General features: G+C 39.8%; 1 protein-coding gene across 2 annotated transcripts in view; it reads left to right on the top strand.

Moving 5' to 3' along the window:
* Window positions 1-25,728, top strand: part of LOC126252047 (transmembrane protein 19) — an 88,158-nt gene that overhangs the window by 23,060 nt on the left and 39,370 nt on the right. For both annotated transcript variants that reach the window (XM_049952843.1, XM_049952842.1), the window contains exons 4-6: window positions 4,918-5,067; window positions 5,147-5,251; window positions 13,216-13,431. In XM_049952843.1, the coding sequence (XP_049808800.1) occupies window positions 4,918-5,067; window positions 5,147-5,251; window positions 13,216-13,431 (471 nt within the window). The remainder of the gene's footprint in view (window positions 1-4,917; window positions 5,068-5,146; window positions 5,252-13,215; window positions 13,432-25,728) is intronic.

Below are 25,728 nucleotides of genomic sequence, written 5' to 3'. Positions count from 1 at the left end.
TTGGTTTTCATTTAAAGCTTAACACTTTGAGGGCCAACCGCTTAGAAGAATTTCGAGCCCAGAAGACCAGGCATTTATGTCATTACTTAAAATTTTACTTAATAATTGGCAACCAATGCTGTACAATTGCAATAATGTCATGAGATGTTCAATTGACTCTAGAACATGTTACACGTTTTGGGATTACACACATCTTCAGACATCACAAATTTCAACTCCTTTCTAACCAACCAGATGTGCAGTCTTAACAACTCAAAGAAAGTGTCCAATAACATATGACTATAACTGCAACTTAAACAGAGTGTATACTCTGCTTCAAGACTGCTTGTGTCGCAGTTGTAGTCATATGTTATTGGACACTTTCTTTCAGTTGTTAAGGCTGCACACCTGGTTGATTAGGAAGGAGATGAAATTTGTGATGTCTGAAGATGTGTGTAATCCCAAAACACGTAACATGTTCTAATAAAAGAGCCAATTGAAAATCTCATGACCTTATTGCAATTGTACAGCATTGGCTGCCAATTATTAATGTAAAAATGATCACAGGCCTTAAACAGGATTTTATGTCCTGTATATCATAAAATTGTACTGGCGCATTTGGCATTTGGGTGATGTATCGAAGTGTAACATGTGCAAAAAAGACAAATGTTATATATGAAAGCATAGCTTTTTTTGTAGTGCACTATGTACATTAGTTTAAACCAGTAACTTTCCCTATTTGTGTATTCACACTACTTAACAGGGATGTTGCTTTAGGCTGACTACATCACATGCCATATGTTCTGAACCACTACGTTCACATGCAACACATCTTCTGAAAGACGAAAACCAAATTTTGGAATCCGTTTTTCACTGTTGTGTTTACATGTTAAGGTCTGAAGCGAATTTGCTAGCCCAGTTAACTACGGCGCCCGGAAAATAGCGGATATAGTTTATGACTTAGTCAGCACAGTCACTATTTCTCTGCAATTAGATGAGGTGTCTAATATGGTCTAATATTTCTAATTATACTTCACTGTACGAAAAGCAACTCCATCTATATTAACCAAAATTTTTAAAACAAGACGAAACCTCACAGCCCAAGCACGTTTCAATACCGGCTGTGTTCACATGGGAGTGAAAATTGATTGCAGAATTGGGAAATCATCAACAAGAAGCAGATTTCCAGAATCGATTTTGAAGTGTCTGCCTGACTATCCAGAAGCAGTATTGGGAGATCAGTTTACAAAATCCTGTTTTGGGAGCCCCGTGTAAACATGATGTATACCTGCTATCATTGACTGGTGAGATCTCGTGACATGAGCAATGATTGGGTTACAAAAGCACATTGTGATCTCGATTTCAATGCTTCGAAAACTAACATTCTGTGTTTGGTAGAATTCAACTATACACATTCGTAATATGAAAATATGCAGCGTGCATGTTGCTGCAAATCAAAGAGCTTACCAAAACACATTTTTTTCTGTGGTTCATTTCCGAAAGTGGCGGGAGGCTCTACACAGGTGTATAAAACCTTAACCATTCAAAGTATTGATAAGTTTTACAATCCAGAGGGAAAGTATACTGTCACGTAACATGAAAAAGCGTATTTTCACTAAGGAGAAAGTGTTTTTTTTTTCTTTCCCCCCCCCCTCCTCCTCGGGAAATCTGGGAAAAAGCTGGGCTTTTTTTTTTCTTTGTCTGCATATACATCCTGTTTTGGCTCCTCCACAATGATCTGCCCCCCACCTTCATAGTTGTTGGGTCCCCCTCATAGTCATCCATATTTTGCTGGAATGCCTCCACCTTTTATCCTGGGTGTTAATGGACGACCCTCCCCTGGTTATGTCTGCCCTCAGTTTTCTTCACACAAGTTGTTTGTCCTCCCAGGTTTAAGTACCTGAATTTCCCACTGGAATTGGAGTCCCTCAGTTAGCGTTGATGTTGGTTATGGAGGCCTTGGCATTGCCTCCATACTGGTCAGGTTCTGCCCCCTTTTCCCAACATTTTTTGTGGCCTTTTATGCCATTTTGTTTCCCCTTTCTTGTGTCTTCCTCCTCTGGCGTTGTCCCCATTGTGTAGTGATCATGGTATTGTGTGGGAATCAGGAAAGGATGGCGACGGAGTTGGTGCACCAATGCACATAGCATCCCTGGGCTGCCCCTGCTCTTGACTTCTTGTCCCTCTCCCACTCCTGTTCTTTACTCTTCCTGCTGTGCTGATGTTCCTTTTACCTCTTTGTTTACCCATTTTCCCTTCCCCTTCACTAGACTGTGCTGCTCATGTTATTCCTCGCTTGTTTTCTACCACTTTAGATCATGGGACCCATGGCCTCACTGTTTCGTCCCCTCCCCCAATCAACCACCATCCAATCACTAGGTTTGGCAGCAGGACTAGAAGTGAGTGTAGCTGGGCCAGGGGCTAGCAATAATATGTGCTCAAAGGAATGTTCTGTCACTAGGTGGTCAACTTTGCTTTTGACCACAGTTGGCAATGGCCATTCATTCAGGAGGACAGCTAATTAGTGGTCATGCCCACAAAGAATCCTGTGTTATAGTGGAATATGCCTATCACGGGACTGGAATAGGATGTGCTGGGTGAGAGCAAGGATAGGTTTTGCACCTAAGTTTTCTACTGGAATATGACATGTTTCAATGTGGCTGGGGTAGGTGTGACGTAAGGAAGAACCAGGATATTTTTTAGATTGGGAGGATGGTAGATTACCACTCCATGTGGAATGAGAACGATTTTTGGAAGGATGTTATTAATTTTTGTGCATTGGTAATAGGTAGTTGAACCTATGGCGAAGGATTGGAGCAATTGGTGAAGTTATTTGAATCTGGGGTGATGTTTGATAATGGGGGCTGGTCTCCTTTGATGTTGATCTGTGGGATTCGTTGGAGGACTAGGAGCATGTACGGATATGACTCAAATGAATTTGTGAACTAGGCTTGGAGAGTAGTGCCTGTGTATGAAGGACTTCCTACTTTACAAGTGATTCTCATCATTGCATACACATCACTGATGGGTGCCTAGACTTTACAGAAGAGATGTTGTAGCTATAAAAATGGATGTACCATTTATGGATAATGGCCTTGTTGTGAACAAAAGTTTTTACGAAACAATAGGGAGGTGGGGTCCAATGTCGGGTAAGTGGCATGTTGGGTGGAAGAGGACTAGGTGAAGCAGGCAGGAGAGAAAATATAGAGGATGTGGAGGAATGAAGATAGTGTGTCTAGTCCCTGGAATAAGGTTGCCGATGGTACCATGAATTAATGTAAAGGAGACAGTCGTCTAAGATATTAGGTGCTTACAATGGTTTCCTCTAGATGGCCCATGAACAGGTTTGCTATAGGAGGGTGCCATATGGATGTCCATTGCAGTGCCATTGGATTTGCTTGTATATTATCCCCTTGAAAGAGTAGTGGTTATGGGTAAGGATATTGTCAGTCAGGTTTCTAAACTATTTGATAGGGGGTTTTGCGTCAAGGGGACCTTGGAACAGGAAACATTACTGTTCTATGACAGACACAAACAATTTAATCACTTTATTTTCCTGGGCTGTGATTATTCATCATTGTGCCTAAAAAGAGGAATTCTCTTCACACAGTCCTTGTTACTTCCTCCAGAGTAGTATTCCACTGCCCACCTAATCTTCCAAATATCCTGGTCCATCATTATGCCACACCTACTGCCTACCAATTTACACATTATTTGTATTTATGTGGAAGACCTAGGTGCAAGACCTATGCTATGCTCTAGCTCAGCACATCTTATTCCAGTTCCCTGATAGACCTATCTTACAATACGAGAAGCAGGGCTACCTGTGAAAGAGTAGTCATGTCATATATCAACACTGCTGCTTCAGAACCCATGACATCCTAATCCTCTTTCCAATGCCAGTGTCTCTGAATCATGTAGATGTGAGTTGTCTTTACAACACATTCTTTGATCCCACAATCCTCCTGCATTCAATCAGTGCTTGTCCTGTCTCACACCCAGTCCTCATGCCTTCCACTTCACTGCATTAATCTGCACCAACAGTGTCACATTATGTCATGTTCTCTTGCAACCTCTCCCCCACCCTTCCTTCTCAGCTGTGAGCCTCCCTTCCCTCGACTACTCCTTCCCCCTCTGTGTCTCATCCTCCCCTCAGCCACTCCATATGTTTTAGCCACTAATCTCAGTTGAATATCAGTTCCATGTGTATGTATATTTTTGTCATATAATGTGTCATTTTTTTAGTTTGCTTCAGTAGCTTTCCAGGCCAAAGTACATTCAGTAGTGAACCAGATAGGGACAAGCAAAAGTTCTTTACACGTAAGATTTCAAGCAGTAGATTTTTTTCTGTTGCAGATAGCAATATGATCAGGAGGCTCAAGGTGTCATGCACAGATGACAGCTGCAGTGTCAGGCAACAAAAATGAGTACTTAATGAAGGGTGAAAGTGTAATAAAGCATAACTGTGTTTGGGACATGGTGCATGAGAAAAAGTAATGAGTGAAAATACAGTATGTAGCAGACAAAACATTTGAGAGGGGGAGGTAGCACAAACAATGAAAATTAATAATAAATGAGAGGACAGCAGGTGGATCACTGCTGACAACATGCTGGGCAGCAAGTGGGAAGAATTGACAGAAGAATGATGCTGGCCATCAAGTTGTGAATCTGTGAGGCATTGTAAAAATATTTTGACCCCTTACAGATAGCTTTGTGCTTGCTGAGAGCAAAGTTTAAATTGTGTTGGCCCCCCAGCAAACAAAAATTTCACACATTCTGATATCTATTTCGATGAGGCTTACTTTTGGAGTGGCATATCATATAATATTCTTATAATAAATAATAACTTCAAAGGTTTGGAATGAATCATTAGCAACACATTTGCATTGATGTATTAAAGGACTACAAAATTATTAATTGTGTATATCTTCTCAATAGGAGGCCAGAGAAATTGGATCCAAGTGCTATGTAATGGTGGCATGGCAACACAACTAGCATTGCTGTACCTTCTGGACTCTGGTTGTGGTGAAAGACCTGTGGATTTCCTCAGGGATTACCGTTCCTCCTGGCTAAGCCTTGGAGTTTTAGGCATGTTACCTTATTTTTCATATTGAAACACTGTCTCGAATAACTACAAGTGTTCTCAATAATATCGTTCTGTCAACAGGGGCATTTGCATGCTGTAATGGAGATACTTGGGCTTCAGAATTAGGATCTGTAATAGGTACTGCTGAACCATTTCTCATAACATCCAGAAAGAAGGTTCCCAGAGGTAAGTAACTGTGCATAATTTGCATGTTTGCACATACATACACACAAAAAGTAGCTCTCTATGTATTAAAACAAGATTTTTGTAGGGATATTCGTCTCTGTATTGTGTTATTCCAATGCGAAGTTGCATGACTATTTTACATTTAAGCAATGTAATAAAATTAGTTAATGAAATTAACGGCATGTTTAACTCTGTAATACTTTGCAGGAAGTTTGTCGAAGTTTTGATGTGTTATCAGATGCATTTTTCCAGTTACACTGTTTCCATCTACTTCATATTATGAAAATAGCTACATTGGGCTATTGTTTATTTTTTTGTCTTTTGTCATTACATGGTGGCAAGGACAGCACATAATCAAGGTGGCTCCCAGGTTACCATGAAAGAAACACATTTATTAGTAAAGACATTTAAATCAACAATTCACAGTTCTGATATGAATTAGAAAATAGTAGCCACTTTGGGTAGAATGATGAAGTCTCCCAACTGGAGTCCAGTTTAGGGTCCTCAGTTGGGGTCCGGTTGAGGTCCTAGATGGTGTGTTGCTCAGTCGAGGCAAAGGCTGGCCTGTTTGCCATTAGCAGAGCACTGGCGGCCAATGGGAGACCAATGTCCAAAACAAAAGCAGTCTCTGAGACACAAGACTGCCAAACTGGCTCGGCCAGGTGACAATGCCCTAAGTGGTGTTTGGTGAGGTGCAGGCTGGCCGGAGTGATGTCGGCGTAGTACTGGCAGCTGATGGGAGATCAGAGCTCGAACCAGTGGTGGCTTCTGGAACAAGAGGGTACCAATGGGCTCAGACAGCTGACATCATAGGCAATGTTGGCACAGTGTTGCAGGAGGAGCCCAGTTGGATTACTAGGCCACACTTCACTGACATTCGGTCGGAAACTGTGGACCACGCTGTAACTTTTGCTGATGGCCAACACATGGGCTGCTGGGTGCAGCTGGCATTGATCCCAGAGCATGAGCAAATTGTGGCAAGTTCTGGTCACGTAGCATCTTAAATAGTCCATCGGAAGGGTATCTTTGAGGTGGCACATGATGTGCAGGTGTAACATCCTCATTTACCAAATTTCTCTAATTGTCAATTCATAATGTAGTTTACAGTGTGCTTATCATGTCATCTCACTTAATAACTGCTATTATCACATGTAGAAGCAATGTAGTACACAAACTTACATTATATACATTTTTATTATGTCAACAATGTAGTCAAAAGACTACTGTATTGTAAACTAACTAGTTTTACCACTGTCCTATATCACATGTACAAACAATGTATGAAACTGATTCTTGGACCAATAAATAAATAAATGACTACATACACACCTCTGTGGAACCTTGTTGGTTTAATGATCTTTACCCGTATAATATTTAAGAGCCTGAAGAATAGTCATAGAATCTTGGAATTTTCTAAGCAGGTTTTTGCTGTATGGAAAGAGGCATTCATCAGTTCATATGCCTCAGTATTTTTGTGAGATTAAACCATGAGTCAGACTAACATGTGGCCATTCACAATGCTCTCAAAGTCCCATTAATCAAACTTAACAGTCATATTTGTAAAAAGCAATGAAGGGGCTAGGTTCATCCATAATAGTGACAATGACTGAGAACTGTGAAACACTGCTGATTTATAGTATCAAGCACTAATGACTTGCCTCCACACACACACTCATAAAGGAGAATGGGTTTGAGGATGCTTTTCCTTGTCTTGCATTAAAAGGCCATCTATAACATTTTATTTGCAGTACTCATTATGTACAAAAATGGATAGTCAGAGGAGCATTTGTGTTTGTGCGAGACGCATGTGAACAGACACAGAGTGACAAAGAAAAAAGTTAGCACATTTAGAGTTGTCTGGAGCTGTTCAAAGCAACTTCATCATTTGAAGATTGATTGTGCATGTGCCATTCAAATATAGGCTATGTGTGTGTGTGTGTGTGGTTTTTTTTTTGGGGGGGGGGGGTTAATTGCCATTTTATCTCCTTTTGATGTCTTCCAAGTGCCCATTCTGTGCTTCTTACGTTTAAGGGGAGCTGTTGGGTGTGTCTCAAAGGCATTACTTAGCATCCCTTGTGACTTTTTGCTAACTGTTTTCATTGTCTCAAAATTGTGGTCACTGTTTATGCTTGCTGATACAACATATGTGCCACAGCCCTCTGTGGTTACGTCACAGCAGTATATCTCATGAAAGGTATTTATGTAAACCATTTTCAAATATTCTACCACTGAATCCAAACTTGATATTGGCCTTTGTACGAATCTGTGTGACTGTTCGATTTTCCAACCCCCCTGCACTGGTAATTTGTGTAAATTTCAAACCACATAACACCCATGAAAAAGAAGAGGCTTGAGTTTTACAGTTCCTTGTTTTCATCGTTTTCCAGCAAAATGCTCTGAACTCTATGTTTCATTTGAGTTGGCTGATCCTTCCAGAGAACTCTGAGACTACCTTCCAAGAAGAGTCAGATAACCTATTACAAATACACTTGTTGGGTCTGCTGCCAGATAACATTGCGCAAGTTCTGCAATATTTCATCAAAATAACTGTTCACCATTTTCAGGTGTTACTATTTGCTGTAACTGCTGCGAGACACGACTGTTGATACTCGTGCAGAGGTGTCATAATTTATCAGGGCTAGGAGCAGGAATTACGCGTGCATGGAGAGGCGCTCACAGTTGGGGGAAAATAGCGCTCATGGTGCTCCCCTGCTGGAAACTGGATTATCTTTCTACATTGCCAAAGTCCCAATTTCTTGTTTCTCCTGTTTTAGTTTAATGCTGCCAGTACTGCATTCCAGGCAGTGCTTAGTTTCCTTCCACAGACATCTGTAGGGGCTGTACAGGGTTGGGTCCAAACTATGTATGTGCAATCAATGAACCGGAACCAATCATTAGGGAAGTTACATATAAATATATCATAAACTGATTGGCATATGAGGGTGACATGCAGATGTCCATGATAAAGCCACAGATTTATTTATAAATCTTCCCCTGGAAGTAGAAGAAGTTGTGGCTCATAATGAACTTGATTATGTGTATAAGAGCTGAGGTTGTGGCATTGGAGTCAATGGTTCCTATACACCTACACACTCACCCAAGCATGTCGTATTCCAATTCTGTCACAACCACTGAGTGAGATGGTGCAATGGTAGGACACTGGGCTCATATTGGTGAGGACAGCAGTTCAAATTCGTTTCTGGCCATCCAGATTTAGGTTTGCCACAGTTTCCCTAAATTTCTTAATGTGAATGCCTGGATGGTTCCTTTGGAAGGGCCTTCCTCATCCTTCCCCTATTCAAACATGTGCTCCATTTCATGCTCTCTTAGTCAATAGAACATTAAATCTTTATCTTCCTTTCTCCTTTTCTTCCTTGCTGCCACAGCCATAGCCTATCAACCTGTGAAAGCAGTCATGTTGTTTCTCTACCTGTCGATAACTCTTAAAAAATTACAGCCACTGGAGTGAAATAAATAAAAAGGGAAGTATAAGTACTGATATATCACCGTAGATAAGAAAGTTTCTTGTGTTTAAGAGTTGGCAAAACACTCTCCTCCTTGTGTGCTATCATTCGCCAAACTTTCGTTTCGATGCCTCGAGCGGTTTAGGAGATATGAGAGATGTTGCGAGTATTTCATTCTCGCGGGCTTGAGATCGGAAGTGAGGATCCATTTTCTCGAGATCAGAGGCAGATAGAGACCTCCTCCCAAGTCTAAACAAAAATTCAACATGTTAGCTAAATTTCATACGCAGCAACATGTGGTGTAATACGCGCCAAACGCAAAATCATAGTGACCCCTAATTTTCATTGCAAACTTTTGGAGTTTTGCCTCATGTCTTACAAAAATGTGTACATCACAATTAGTGAGATGATGGACACTTCGCCACGAAGCTAACATATAATGCTACAAGTAAGACAAAAATCAAATATTTTCAGTGAATAGTTTCTGTAAAATCGTTTGAGAAAGATAACAGGTTGCGCACGCTTCCGTTCTGTCAGCGCAGAGTGTCACCAGTCGGCGCGTGCGAACTATGGTGTACGCGTCGCAATAGGTGCTGGACTCGCGTGATTCGTGCGGCAGACCTATACTAATGCTGCTGTAACATCTGCACAGCCTTTTATCTAGGTATGATTATCAACTGACTGTCATCAAAATCAGTGACCTCTGCTAATCTGTTTACATTGTATATAATATTATTTTTGCTTGTCTTGATTTCTCTTTACTTTTATCACTGTAACATTTAGATGGCTATCTACAGTTTCCTGCAGTATCTCTCACCACCCTCAGTCAGGTCCTCCTTTGCTGTGAGAGAAAGAGAGACATAGATTTTCATTATTTCAAATTATCTTGACTAATTTACAGTTATCACTGTACCTCCTGCTATTACTACTGTTACAACAGCATTACTGCTGCCACAATAACAAGCTCTATAGCTAATCCACTTAAAAAAGAAAAGGGGATCACTAATACTTCTACCACCATGTATGTTTAGTTATTTTTTCCCTTTTATTCAGCAAATGTTACTACTACTGAAAATTATTTTGCTTTTACTAACACTAATTTTCCTGCTATGATTCCATATGATCACTATTTCTCTTTAATGTAGTCAGACATGGACATACTTACAAACATTCAGTTTACTGCTATCAAAATGAATCTAGTTTCTCTCTACATTCCGTACCAGATTGGCCACTCCTACAGGCCCAGCAGTATTTTGCTGCCTCCAGAAGGAATAGCAATGATTCAGAGTACATCATTTATACTTCAATGATTCTTCTCAGTCTTCTTGGGTACATTTGTCAACCACCTCCTTTCAGTCATTCCGTTTCAGGGCCATGTGATTGTTGAGCTATCAGGATTCATTCACACTCGCTAGGATCATCTCTGCTATGTTATCTGTTGGCTATAGTTACTCCTCGCTTTTTCTGAGATGGAGCTACAAATTTAAGGTACCAAGATCCTTTTCTATTCTAATTATATCATACACAGTTTCACCTCTTAAAGCCTGCCTAGCAGTCCATGATATATCTTCAACTAGGGGACATACCTATTGGACATGATCTGGTGTGCCACTTTCACCACTGTCACAGGTGGTCATTGCTCTTTAACCTGTTCTATACAGATACCTAGGACATGTCCCATGTCGGGGAAGGTAACGGACTAGTTCCCTACTTGACTGGGAATGTGTCATAATATCAGGAAGAAACTGAAATGTTCTCCTTCCTGTATCTGATTCTTTATTACTGTTGAGTTTATTGCTGATTCTCTTGATGATTCCATGTATTTTTTTGATATTCTTCCTTTTTCAGCCTATAGATGGCAGCATTTTTCTTACTTGTAGGTTGAGGGCACATATGCTCATTAATATAGTTAGGACATCTGTAAACGTGGTGCTGAAGGCTCTGCAACAATGTAGCAGAATTCCTCATTGTACTTTTACTGCAGCAGCAGGTTTGATCAGTTGTAACCTGTGTGTCCAAACACTGGCATCATAGTCCACAACTGTAGTTAAGATAGACTCATGGTACTGTGTAATTATATTCAGGGCCAAACAAAGCCTCTTTTATCCCATATTAATAATTTTATTCACTATACAAATTCCTTTCCTCTCTACAATTTCTATATGGGCATTGAATATCCCTTGTCTGTCCAGATGCACACCAAAAGACCTGTTGTCAGTATGCCTTTGAATTACCTCCTGATTTATGAGGGTGATTCCAATGAAACCCTTAAAAGTGTTCTAATATTTTTAATTGTAACAATGAACAAAAAACTTATGTCATTTTTTTGACATTGTCTGCCTGATGTAAAATGCACATATTCTGCTGCTTCAGAAGCTCATAGATACCACAATGAAAGAATTTGTTTGGTTGTGTGTGCAGCCAGTCTTGCACCGCAGTTTTCACCTCATCTGCACTTCTGAAGTGCCTACCTCCCATTGCTTCTTTAAGTGTGACGAACAGATGAAAGTCACTAAGAGAGAGAGGTCTGGTGAATGAGGAGGATGTACCAGACATTCACATTTAATTTCCTGAATAGTCTCAACTGTGTTATGGGCTGTATGCGGTCGGGCATTGTCATGCTCTAACAATTCTTCTGAAGTCAGAGGTCCTCATTGTTTACTCCTGATTGCAGGGCAAATTTGATTTTTCAGCATGTCTGAATAAGAAGTACTAGTTACCATCACTCCCCAATTTATGTAATACTCCAAAGTTACTCCATTTGCATTCCAGAAGAGAATGAATGTGAAGTTTCAAACAGATGGTTGAGTGCAGAATTATTTTGGTTCCAGCGATGAGCTGTGGTGCCATTCCTTGCTTGACCTTTCCATTTCTGGTGGTGGTAGTGGACCCATTTCTCATTCCCTTTAACAGTTTTTCCCAGAAATGCACCACCTTCAACATGGAAATGATGCGAAAGTTCACAGGTATCGATGTGACAGTCTTTCAGGTCTGCAGTCAACTGATGTGACACCCATCTTACAGACACCTTATTGAAGCACAGTACATTGTGAACAATATTCTGCACTGAACTAGTACTAATCTTCAGACTTGTGGTATTTCATTCAGAGTTAGATGTCTGTTTTCCTTTACAAGCTCCTCCACCAACACAATGTTCTAGTCCGTCGCTATGTGGTGAGCCTGCCCTGGTCTTGGGGTAACTTCCACAGAAGTTACACCACTTTTAAACTTCCTACACCACTCATGCACTTTCTATAATGACAAAAACAAAGCACCAAACTGAGTTGTCATTGTGTGATGAATTTTGATTGGTTTGACACCTTCACTACACGAGAAATGCATCACAGATTGTTGCTCAGTCACAGTGAAGGCTGACAAGGGGCAGCCATCTCTTTGTAGATGCTGCTGCCTTCTCCTTCATTGTAGCATCACTCTGTTGGTCGCTTCCTGAACCTCAAAGAACACTAGTGCCACCTACCAACTCCATCATTAACTGCATCCTCAGTACATTAACCACCCACTGGCAGAACCTGCCACTGAACACAACATGCTTGACTTTAAAGGCTAATACAAATGCTGTGCCATCTAGAACCTTGTCCTGAGTAGCAGCTTCTCTGAATTACAAAGATAGGAATCTTTATTACAACACATCATTTGATCCCACTATCCCCCTGGCTTCAATCTGCACTAGAGTCTTATCTCACACCCATCTCCACTCATCTACAATTCGTGCCATTTCATTTAATGAATCTAAACCCACAATGTTCTCTCAACCGCCTCCATCATCCACATACTCATTTCATCATGTGCCACATGCAATTTCCCAAGTCTCTGCCTGGGCAGGGTCAACTATTCCCACTTTCTGAACCATTTCCTTGCTGTCTCTCCCTGGCAGCCATCACTCTCTCTTCCCCCACCCCTGTACAATCTCACCTCCTTGTTCTTCTCACACTCTTCACCCAACACAACACTGTCACACCATTTTGTTATGGAGAATAAAGGCTGATGTTTTACTACTTTTCTACCATTCAGTTGTTGTTTTCATTTATTTGCAATTGATTTAAAAGCAATTATGGCTTCACCTTCATGGACTTTGGTTCTGTTATTGATGTGATTTGCCACTGCAAGCATATTCTGTTAATGTTCAGCAGCGTCAACTACTGTGGTAATTATAAAACTGTCAAACTAATCAGCAATGATTTCAGTATTCTTCTCCATGGTCAGTAATGAAGAACTATAAGCCTAATTGAGAGAGAGGGAAGAGAGAGAGAGAGAGAGAGAGAGAGAGAGAGAGAGAGAGAGAGAGAGAGAGGTACATGACTGAGTTCATTAATTGTCTAAGCAACAAAAATGATTCATTTTGTGATTAAAATGTATTGTGTTGTGCAAAGAACAAAACATGTAGTTATTGGATTTTGATAATAACTAGCCATTTTTAATATGTATATTACTTGAAACTTTGATGTGCTACTTTGAAAACAATTATTGTTCTATTTCCAGGTACCAATGGAGGCATTACAATTGCTGGGCTTGTGTGTAGTCTGCTGGGTGGGACTGTTATTGGCATAGCCTACTACTTTACTGTCTTGTACACAGTAGATCCAAGCATCCTGGAAAAGAGTCCCTCTCAGCTGCCACTAATTGCTGCAGGGGCTTTTGCTGGATTAGCTGGAAGTATTTTTGACTCAATTTTGGGAGCTGTTTTTCAGTTTTCTGGTAAGGGGGCAGTATTATTTGACATTTGTGTTTAAAAAAATGTACATTATTATAACAATTAGTTTTTGTTGACATTGTTGTGTAGCACACAGGTGGGTACGTTGAATGCAACTTGTACATTGTTTAATATAAGCGATGTGAAAAGATCTGCTTAAGATGCTGTCAGATGGTGAGCATCTCAAAGTGCAGCCATTTGTTGCCAAGTGTTAGTTCATGAAACTGAGATTCTGAACATTGGTGGCTGACTGGAGCCACTAGTATTCATATACCTCTCTGTCTCTAGAGTAAAAAAAAAAAAAAAGGAATTAATGCATATGCAGAGACTATTGATGGTCTTCCTTCGCATGTACCATACATAAATCAGATAGAGAGGAGGAAATGATACTATTACACTATAAATGTCCTTTCCACTTCAATTTCATTTTTATGACAATCATAGTTATGTATTCCTTTCTAGCTTATTACCTGATCTATCAGTTTTCCTGGCTCTCAGTTTTTGTCTCAGAAACACACAGCTTTGGAAGGTTTTTGCATAGACTATTTCTCATTGCTTTATACACACTGATTATAAACAATCTTTTTCGGACATACAAGAAGCTTAGTTTTGAAAACTTTCTTTTGTTTACCAACAGCATTCTAAGGCATGTTTACTCATCTGTATCTCTTTTGCCGACAAGTCGGATGGTACACAGACTAGAACACTGCTTAGGGAAACACAGTGACTGTGTTGTAATTTTTATTATTATTATTATTATTATTATTGTACATTTAAGCCTCAAATCACACAAGTGGGATCATAATCAGTTTCGATCAGATGATCAGAGTATGTTATGTAGTACCTCTTTGATGAATTCAAAGAGATTCAAATGATCTGATGATGACTTGACAATAAGTTAAAACTGATACTACTTGTGTGAGTTGAGACTGAAATATATAACAATAATAAAAACAGTTTTTTGTCTTCAGTTGTTCTAAACACAAAACCTCATCATCTGGTTCTATAAATTTATTGTATATTTGTACAATTTCAGTATGCTGGTTTTATATGATTTTAATCTTATTAAAATTGGCTTTCAGGCATACTCACAAACTTATTCCATTAACTGCTGTCATTAGTCATGATTAGTCATATATACTAGAGGAAAACAGTACATAATCAGCAAAACAAAGGTGATTAGAAAATGCTTGAAATGCATTTCTCCTCTCTTTCGACAGTATATCTGGAGATACCAAGGGATGGGAAGAATAGCATTGATCCTATAGAATCTGCTTACATGACTTCTGTTTCAGTTCTGAATATCCTTCTTTCCTGATGGACGTTATAGCATCCATATACCGTATTTACTCGAATCTAAGCCGCACTTTTTTTCCGGTTTTTGTAATCCAAAAAACCGCCTGCGGCTTAGAATCGAGTGCAAAGCTAGCGGAAGTTCTTAAAAATGTCGGTGGGTGCCGCCACAACTTAGTTCTGCCATCGAATATATGTAGCGCATGCTTTGTAGGCACAAACATAAATACTGGCGGGCGCCAAAACCTCTGTGTCCGTAAATAAATTAAAAAAAAAAGGTGTAAGACAAGCTTTTTTTCTCCGCGCCGAGTTTCGACCACTGCATTTTCATACATTATCCAACGAGGTAAACACAAATTCCGTATTGTTCGTCTTCGAATGTAGCAGCATTTCAATGTACTACGAAAACCCGACTGGCAAGAATGTTTACGATGTTTGTCAATATGGCCAACTCTACGTTCTAAATTTTTTCCTATCTGTGAGAAGAGATGGTTGCTAATAGGAACTTTTATAAATTGTGAATCACATGCAGTATTCTCGCCACCACAAGAATAATACGAATATAAACATTTTGCCATGTATTGTTTCGTGTTTGCTGTTATCTGCCGGCCGCGGTGGTCTAGCGGTTCTAGTCGCGCAGTCCAGAACCGCACGACTGCTACGGTCGCAGGTTCGAATCCTGCCTTGGGCATGGATGTGTGTGATGTCCTTAGGTTAGTTAGGTTTAAGTAGTTCTAAGTTTTAGGGGACTGATGACCGCAGATGTTAAGTCCCATAGTGCTCAGAGCCATTTGAACCATTTTTGCCGCTATCTCATTTAAATTCTGTCTGCGTAATAAACCACAAAACTAGAGTGAGACAACAGCAAACGTGGAAGAATATACATATCATGTCATGTTTATATTCGTATTATTCTTATGCTAAACAGTGATACAGTCAGAAATGAAGCGAGGCAATTGACTGGATTTTTAAATCTAAGATGACTCTAATTTCTGTGCAGAATGTAATGTACTAAAGAGGCACCTGCAAAGATTTTCAAATGGAGAAAAATTTTCGCTAAACTCTCGTTCAGAACATCTTCTATCATACGCAGTTGATTATTTGGTTCTTGTTGATCATTATCAAAGAAAGCAGCTGTGTAAGTAACAACAAGTAGCTGTCTCTTGCCATTGTTTCGCTAATGAGACGATTCTTCTCTTTTTTTGTAAGCGGCGGTGGCGTGCTCAAAAGCAAGCCATGCCACGAGCGGCAACAGGCCGTAAACACGCAGTATCAGAGTACGACAAACAATGCATGACACAGTACAGTAATGCATTTTCGGCGTAGAGTGACGTAAACACCTATAACAAAGAAAACTGCGCTTATCAGATCAAAGAAAAATAAGCAATCAATTCAATGCAGACGAAGCATGTGAAAAAGGAAGGGTACCCGTATAAATACGGACGGAGCGCCTGACGCATAGCAATGGCTACCTGGTTAAGCTTAACTGCTAAGCTTACGACTCGAACCAAACTACAGTAGCTGTATCGTCATTCATTCGACCTAAATTGTCTCATATTACAGTGGACCAACTTTGTTTCGATTTGGAGACACGGCCTAAAACTTTTCTCTCCCCTTGAATTTTGAGTCTCAAATTTCAGGTGCGGCTTAGATTCAGGAAATTTTTTTTCCTTGATTTCGAGTTTCATTTTTCAGGTGCGGCTTAGATTCGAGTGCGGCTTAGACTCGAGTAAATACGGTATATGTCCTTCAGTATACTAACATAGATTTTATCGGTGCTTTATTTCTCAAGGTATGTTAGTACAGATTTCATTGAGTTTAAGTCAAAAGCTTCTTCACAATCTCTGAATCCTAGGTAAAGTGCTTCCTCTGTTCTGTAATTTCATTCATGATTCAGTTCATTGTGCTACATTCACTTCTAAAAACAGCTTGTTCTTCTTTGAAAAAGTTAAATACCCCAGCTGTAAAAAATAAAACTTTCATCAACCTTAATGCTGATTTGAACACCACTGTGCTTTAGTAGACATGCTGCTACTTCAGGTTGTACACCCTTCCTTCTTCTGACCTCTGAACTGACATACCCAACCAGTTATAGAGGGACCTACAGTTTATCATGGACTCTGACCCAAAGTGCAACCCAGCTTTTCTTGCGTTAACAGATATTACCAGAGATCAAAGAAATGTTAAGTGGCAGACTGGGATCAAATACCAGATCTTTAAACATGTAGTTTGGCACTTAGCCACACTGCCGTCAAGTACCATATATACGAGGGAAGGCTGGAAAGCAACACACAATAATTTTATTACCAAAAAGTCAAATAGATAACAAAGCAAAAAAATCACAAATGAACTTACATCTCTAACCTACTTTTCTACATAGTCACTAACATTCTCAATACATTTATCCTGTTGTGGTACCAGTTTCCGTATGCCCGTTTTGTAGAAGTCCGTTTGATTGGAGTATAGCCATCTGTGAACTGCTGATTTCACTTCTGCGTCTGTTGCAAAGCATTGACATCCAGGACTTTCTTCATGAAAGTCCAATGGGGCAAGGTCCAGACTCTATACTGGATGTTGGAGCACCTCCCACCCAAATTTGGTTCAAAAAAATGGCTCTGAGCACTACGGGACTTAACATCTATGGTCATCAGTCCCCTAGAACTTAGAACTACTTAAACCTAACTAACCTAAGGACATCACACACATCCATGCCCGAGGCAGGATTCGAACCAAATTTGGTGATTTTCTCATGAACAGGAGCAGCAACACGGGAGGGAGCATTGTCATGAAGAAGTTTGACACCATCAGCCTTATTGTTGTGGCATTTTACCACAAATGGCACCATACAGCTTATCTAAAGTTTTAATTTAGGCTGCAGCATTCACAATAGCCCCGTGTTCAGCAAAGTCCACCAATAATACACCATGCATATCCCAGAACACTGTCACAAACACTTTCCTAGCAGATTGAGCCACTTCACAATCTTTTCATACTGAGGAACCAGCATGTTTCTACTCCATAGAGGCCTGCTTGGTTTTGGGTGTGTAGTGGTATGCCCATGACTCATCACTGGTGACAATTCCTTTTAGAAAGTCGTACCATTCCACAGAAGAACACGATTAGTGCTCCAAGCTTGTCATTATTTGCTGGCCTTTGTGGTTGTCTGTCAGGTTCTTAGACACCCAGCAAGCACTAACTTTATGAAATTTCAGTGTACCATGAACAATATCTTGTACTGTGCCTTAGGAAATGTTGAACTGCTGCAATAAAAAACACAGTTGCACAAATGTTCGTTCAAACTTGCTGCCTCAGTGGCTCCAACATTCTATGAGGCAGCAGCTGTTGCTGGCCACCCGGAGTGAGGCGATCACTAAGGTTCATGCGACCATCTTGGAAGAATGCACACCACCTGGAGACATTGCTACAGTGCTTATGGTCATCCCCATATATGCTACACATGTCACTATGAATTTCACTCAGTTTACATCCTTTGGCCCGCAAATATTGAACTATACTTTGCTGATCTTCACAAGTTGATGACAGTAACTTCCGTGTCATGTCTGTTTCATAGTTCAGGCTTCTCTTGCTAGAGCTGCACATGAAAACAAAATACCCTCTGTAACACAAACTTCAAACTACATCATCATGAAATTTCAACATTCCAGCGGCAGTACTAGATGAGAAAATAATTATTGTGCTTTACTTTCCAATCCTTCCTCATATATGCAGGAAAAACAAGGCTATATTTACTGGCACTTCTAATTACTTATATGATCTATAGTGTCCTGGATAGTTTAGCTTCTTTTGAATCCATATTATGATTCAGATATACTATGAAAGACTGTGTAACTATGTAATCTGCCACAAGGTAGGAAGCACCTCTTTAAAATTTTATAGTGAAAATGTAACATGCAAATGGGTGATGTAATTTTATCTGACAGTTGTTGCAGTAGGATAATTTTCTTGTTATTGAAATACTATTCAGAGTAGACTAGTTAATATAAGAGCTATTCATAACTTATCCTCTGATCGATATTAAAAAAAGAAAAAGTAGATAATTTTTGTATACTTGCTCACACTACTTCTCCACATAGTTACCCCCAAAGTCAAACATTTGTCATACTTTGACACCTGCTTCTTAATCTCGTCATCAAAGAATGGCACTGTCTGGTGCTCCAGCTAGTTGTTGACAGCATCTATGAGCTCATTGTCAGTTGTGAAGTGTTGAGTAGCCAGCCAATCTATGAAATGTTGAGTAGCCAGCCAATCTTTCATTTTGGGAAAAAGATGGAGGGCCAAACAGTTGGGAGGATGTTGAGAAATCTTGAAGTCAAAAAGTCTGAGTTTTTCTTTTATTCAATTTGCAGTATGGGGTGTGTTGTGAATAAGAATGATTCCTTTGGTAGTTGTCCCATGCCATTTGTTTTGGATTGACTTTTTTTGTTTCTTAAGAGTCTCATAATAAAGCTGTCATCTCTCAATGTTCTCACTCACTACTCTCTTGGAATCTGTTATCAAAATCCCTTTATGATCTCAGTAAATGTTTATTTTTTTTTTTTTTTTTTTTTAAGAGAACGAGTGTGCATCCACTTTGAAATGTTCCTCAGTTATGGAAGTCATGCATAGTAACCCTGTCTTGTCCCCAGTCACAATTCTGTTCATAATTTCCCCTCCCTCTACATGATAGGGTAGAAGGAAACTCAAGATTGAATTCATTCTTTCAATTTTGTTAAATAACATCTCTGTAACAGTGCTAAAAAGGGTTGTCCTTGAAACTTGAGGCTTATTTTCAGAAAGTGTGGCAACTGTGAACTAATGTTAAGTGTGCAAAATTTCATGAACAAGTTACACAGATGCATCAGTCATATCTGATTATCTTCCTCAAGCAACAACACCACTCATAACCTCATTCCATACACATGACACAATTAACAGCCAATCTCAATGGCATTTACTACTTTTGCTTGCAGGAAGCAAATGATACAATCTACCTTGCAACTGGCACAAGGTGCAGTAACACTGTCCATTTCAGTCACTTATTACATACACACTGATGAACACAATAGAAATCACAAAAGTTAAACTTAGTGCATTTTCAGTTATAGAAAAATCAGTGAAATGCATGTTGCGCTGATGAAATACATTACATCAACAACGGAGGCTAAGATTTAGTTTTTAATTGATGAAAATGTTAGTTTTTTATGGATTTACAGGTTTTGTGTCACTTTAATGTTCTCAAAACTATTAGATGTACATAATTTAACAGAAATATTATTTGTGATTTATCTTGATTGTGAAGTGACTGTAAATTAAAGTAACCATTGTTTCTGTCACAGTGAGCATTTTCATCTACCTATAATATTCATTTATCAGTTCTTTAGATTGCCGGCCGTGATGGCCGAGCTGTTCTAGGCACTTCAGTGCGGAAATGTGTGTGATGTCCTTAGGTTAGTTAGATTTAAGTAGTTCTAAGTCTAGGGGACTGATGGCCTCAGATGTTAAGTCCCCTAGTGCTCAGAGACATTTGAACCATTTTTTTATTCTTTAGATCAGCAATTTTGCTCTTAGAAATTGTATCAACTTTTTCTTTGATAAATCATTTTAATTTTATTTTGTAAGCAAAGTTATCTTTGTGAATAATTTTCATTTTTTCTCATAATTAAATTTCATTGCTCAAAATACTTGGGCTTAAAAGTTACATTGAAATTACATAACACAGTTTTCTGTGAACAGTTCTCATATACAAAATGTTTTATGAAAGAATCAGATTTACAAATCCTTAAATCATTGTCTTTCACTGAAAACTGGACAAGTGTGCAAATTGCCACAGAATCACCAAGAACAATCAGTGTGAGAAATGTCAACATTATTTTCATGTCAGATATTGTAATACAACATAAATGCTGAAGATACTTGCCATTTCTGGAGGTGCTTTATGACAGTATTGGAGAAACAGCACCTTATCTTTAAACTGTGAGCTGATTTGGCAGTAGTATAATAAGAGTTAACATAATTGCAAGCTGTATAGTGCAGCAGTGAGTTTAAGGGTAGATTAGAAGATTTGATTAGTGTCAGACCTTTCCAATCAGTGAAATGTTCTAAGAAATTTTTCACGTCCAAGATCATAGTAACTATTTCCAATGGCTACATTGCTTTGACAAAAGGATACAGAAAATTCAACAAGTTCAGAAACAGCCAGACAGTATGGGACATAAGATGTAGTAGTCCCAGGAGGATTGTCAGAAATGGGTACAGAGTTCTTCAGGATATAACTACCAAGTAGCTAGTATTTTTAAGCTCAGTGTAGGGCTCAGCAATGTCACCCCTGATTTAGGCTCTTTGAGAAAGTAAATTGGAGCAGAAGATTGTAATGATAATAGGGATGCAGGCAACAGTTTGGACCATAATTTGAATTCTTCATCTGAGGATGAGATTCGGAGCTGATAATGCTCCTTACACTGGTGTGAAGATCTTGTCACTCTTTGAGTGTTGTGATAAGCTCTTGATGAAGCAGGCTGTTGAATTTGTTGATTCAGAGCTTTGAATATTGTTCAGAAAAAGGGGACAAACTCACATTGATGTGACTGATGCGTCATCCTTCTGATTGCATCCTTCATGAAATGGTTTGCATTTTAATGGTACTAGTAAGAGGCATGGCTTATTACCGAATGTATCCAGGCTGATCAAAGCAATTTGCATCCTATCGTAATGATTTCCAATGTTTTGCAAGAATTTTTTATTGTGAATTCACCCTAAAGAAAGAGCTTCAGTATAAAGGTAGTTTCTCTTGAAACACTACAAGCAAACTATAGTGACCAGAATTGTACAAGTCTGGCAATGACTGCGGAACTAGTACTTGCTGGACGACTGGCTGAGAGTGTTGACAGCGAGTTGTGAGAGAACAAGAAGTGGACTGGAGGAGCTCCGCTGGCCTATTGTCATGGACAGGGGTGGACCAGTTAACTGTTTCAGGTATCCCTGGAAAATTGCTGGAGCAAAAGACATCCCAAAGAGCAAGCACCTGGACTTGTAAAAGCCAAAGGGAGTGTTGATGACCATAATGTACTGCAATTCCTCATTCTGAGGGATCTGCAAATGTACATAATCAAAGTCTGTCTTGGAAAAATATGCACCTTTCACAAGGAGGCCCTCCAGATGCAGGATGGTTAGGTTTTCATTTGTGCCTGAGAATTGATCATCATTTTTAGGTTTCTTGACCACCACCAGGGGTGTGGCCCAAGCACTGGTTTTGACAGGTTCAATTACCCCATCCATGCAGAGATGATCAAGTTCTTGCTTGATGGCTGTCAATAGAGAGATAGGAAGAGGTTGCATCTGGCAGAAACAGACACAGCACCCAGATGTAAGAGAGATATGGGTGTGGAACTCTGTGGGGCACCCTAAGCCAGGTTCAAACAGAGGCACGAAGGCTATAGAGAGCTTGTCGAGCTCCTGGAAGGGAACTGGGTCAGAGATGACTCAAATCTCATCACTGATGGAGAACCAAAATAGTGAGAAGGCATTGAAACCAAAAATGTTTCCAGCTGGGTGATTATCAACAAGAAACACAGTCATCAACTGTAAGAGTTTTCTGTACCTAGCATTGGCTGTGAACTGACTCCAGAGAAAAACCGCTCTTTGAAGTTCATACGCTGTCCTATGAAGCCAGGGGGGGGGGGGGGTCATCCATCAAACTATGCTGATGGTTGATTACAAACAGTGTGCAGGTGCCCATCTCTCCCAACAACAAGTGCAGTGTGCCAATCAGTCTGGACAGTCCCCATGGGGGTGTGCCATGAAGCAATCAGGGCACGACAGGAGATCCCACTACTGCAACAGCGAGTGACAGGCTGTTCAGAGGCCATAGAGATGACTAAAACCAATAATCAGTCTACCGCTGGTGGGAAATAGACTTATGAGAATACTGCCCCTGAAGCAGTGGCTGCGCTACCTGAGATCAAAGCATGAGACTTTTTTTTGCAGCCTGTGCAACTGCAAAAGATGGTGTGATTTTCAAAATATCCTTTAAGGAAGGGTTTTCCAGTCTGAGGGCTGCAGTGTGAACTTGCAGCAGGAGCCAATTTGACTACAAAATTGCGGATCATTGAATCAGCATATGAAGTTTTGCAAGTTTGGATTGTACAAGTGAAATTGCAACATATACTCAACCTGTGCAATCTCAAAAGATTGTTTGATTTTTGAAATATCCTCTAACATAGGGCTGTCCAGTTTGAGGGCTGCATTGTGAACTTACAGATCAGGAGCTTATAGTTTTCTTGGATCACTGAACCAGCATAAGAAGTTTTGCAAGCTAGGTTTGTACAAGTGAAATTGCAGCTTCTATTCAACCCTTGCAAACCCATTACCTGTGAGTGGTGCAACTAACCAAGCAGCTTGCGGTATTCATGGAACTTGAGGATGATGCAGTCACCTGGAATCATTGCGAATGATAATTGGACAGCAACAAATGCATTCGAGAGTGGAGCCAACTTCTTTACCAAGAAAAACGCCCCCAAGAAGTCCAAGAAAGCAAGAACAATTGTTTGCAAGTGTCAAGTGAAACCTGAATAGTGGTGAAGTGCTGTTTCATCCATTGCAGATACATTACCCCAATCCTCTTTTACATGGGGAAATGTGGGTGGGCATCACTCCAACTGGGAAGTGACCACAGCTTGGATAGTTTGGGGACCCTAAACCAGTAAGCAATCTGACAAAAGTTGTTGGAATTGCTATTGCTGTTGCTGAAATTGCTGTACAACTGCTGTTGTGAAAGCAGCTGCTGGTGTTGCTGTTGATGGTCCACGAGTTGCATGATCTTGGCGTCCATGAAATGCCACTGACCATCCCATCCTCATCACCAGTTATAGGGACCAGAATCAGACAAGTCCAGAAACCAGCGGTGGCTGGCCAACTGGCCAAGAGAGTCAACAGCGAGTTGACCGAGAAAAACAGGTGGACGGCCTGAGAGAACAACAGACAATGGAGACAGCATGACAGAATAACAAATCCAGAGAGCAAATTAAGGTCAAATATTTAGATGTAGTGAGTTCAGAACCAATATAACAATGTTAATAAGATCTATATGGTAATACAGAGAAATCACAACTGATGGATGGAGTGGCTGCACTGCTGGCTTTAAAAGGTAGCTGCAAGCCCTGACAGGCCGGCTTGACAGGTATGGCCTATGGAAGCACATATCAGCAACTGCAGCCCCTGCAATTGCAGCAGTACCACCTAGCAACCATCGTTGATGTCCATACTGCCTGGCGGGTCTTCATTGTCACGGGCCGGGATACCAAGCAAACCAGAATATTGCACCTTGGACAAGGTCATGGGTTTTAAAGAAAACATCATCTAAATATCAGAAACCTCATTAATAAAAGGATAAACTTCTAATATCCCCATACAAAAAAGAAATAATGGGCCAATGAAACAAAAACCTCACATGGAATGCACTAAAACATGAAAAAATACATCTTGATAGATGCAATCTAATTTTGTATTGCTATAGAACCAATAAGAGGAAAGGGACCAGGTGGATAAATATGAAAAAAGTGGAGTAATTCACAGATCTTTTAGATTTATAAAACTGTGTTCAGTAACTCTTATAGTTGTTCACAACAATGAATCGGAAAACACACAAGCTTATATAGTACTGACAGTTTACAGGCCTTCATTGGGAAATATCATAAGCTTCATAAGGCAGTTACAGATCATTTTAATAAGGTGACACAGACCTAACTGGAGAATTATTGTTTGTGAAGACATAAATGTTGATTTTCTATCAGATAGTGTTGATGAAGGGTAACTGGAGTTGTTGGTGTCCAGCTTTGAGTTATATTCCACAGTAAAATTCCTTGTGGTGATTGAAGGAGATAGCACAACAGCCATTGGCACTTTGTTTTTAAAGATTGCAGTGATTCAACTGTATAATCAATTGCCATTCTGTTCTTTAACGATAATGATTAAAGGTTAACAACAAAGTAAACTGACACGTTAGGTTCGTATCGTAGAATAAACATACTGTATCACAGGATCATAAAAAGTGAGTCAGTCACAGAATTAAGAGAGAAATTGCGGGAAGGATGCTGATAAGAGATTATAAGGTAGACAGTGTGGATCGAAAAGTTAACTATTTCTTAAAGATGTTCCTACAACACTTTGAGTCATGTTTTACCCTAAAAGAAATGTGTGTTAAAATGAGGAGGAGAAGGTCAAGGGATTGATAACTCATGAGGTTAAAGTATCTTGTGTATGAAGACAGAGTTCCCCCTAGTTAAGAGGACAAGCTGCAGCCAAGAGTTGATTCTCCAATACCATTGTAGTGTAGGGCTTGAATGGAGTGGGGTCTGGCCTGGAGGTTGTGCAGATGTGAGCTTGTTATAGCTATAAACATTTATTAAACACAGCAAAATTCTTCAACAATTTAGAAAAATAAAAAAATGAACAACAGTGAACTCAAGTAGCTTGCCCATCTACAGTTCTTGAGAAAGTGAGCACCAAACAAATGTAGAGTAATTACAATTACTTTCAGTACAATAGTAAGCCGATCTGATATTAGATACCAACCCAGTGACAGCAAAATTGGGGCCAGTAACAGAACAGTTTACAACTCATAATGTTTGGCCTTTTTGCCCATAAAACACAATAAAGTGTGAAATAAAAAAGTCTTCTCTCCTCTCCTGCAAGAGAATCCAAAATATTGTAACACAATAAAGATGTATAAACAACTTGTGGCAAACTTAACCAAACCACATGTGTTGCAACATTTAATATAGGTCATAGGCTGGTTTTAAGTTGTGAGACATGTGTCCTCCCTTGGCACTGTTACATCCCTAATCATTTCTGTGACTGGTGTCAGAAACTGAATAATTACAAAAAGCTCCTTAAACCATTGCAGCAGCTTTCCTATCAGCTTAGCCTCTGCTCTACCCATCTTATCAAAGTTCCTGGTGTGCATCAGGACCCACTTTCTAAATGGAAGGGAGTTTTTCCCTGGTTGTATTTGT

This window comes from Schistocerca nitens, chromosome 4 (assembly GCF_023898315.1).
Source record: "Schistocerca nitens isolate TAMUIC-IGC-003100 chromosome 4, iqSchNite1.1, whole genome shotgun sequence".
NCBI classification, from domain to species: domain Eukaryota; kingdom Metazoa; phylum Arthropoda; class Insecta; order Orthoptera; family Acrididae; genus Schistocerca; species Schistocerca nitens.
Note: the sequence above shows the minus strand (reverse complement) of the source record. Positions and strands in the feature narration are given on the sequence as shown.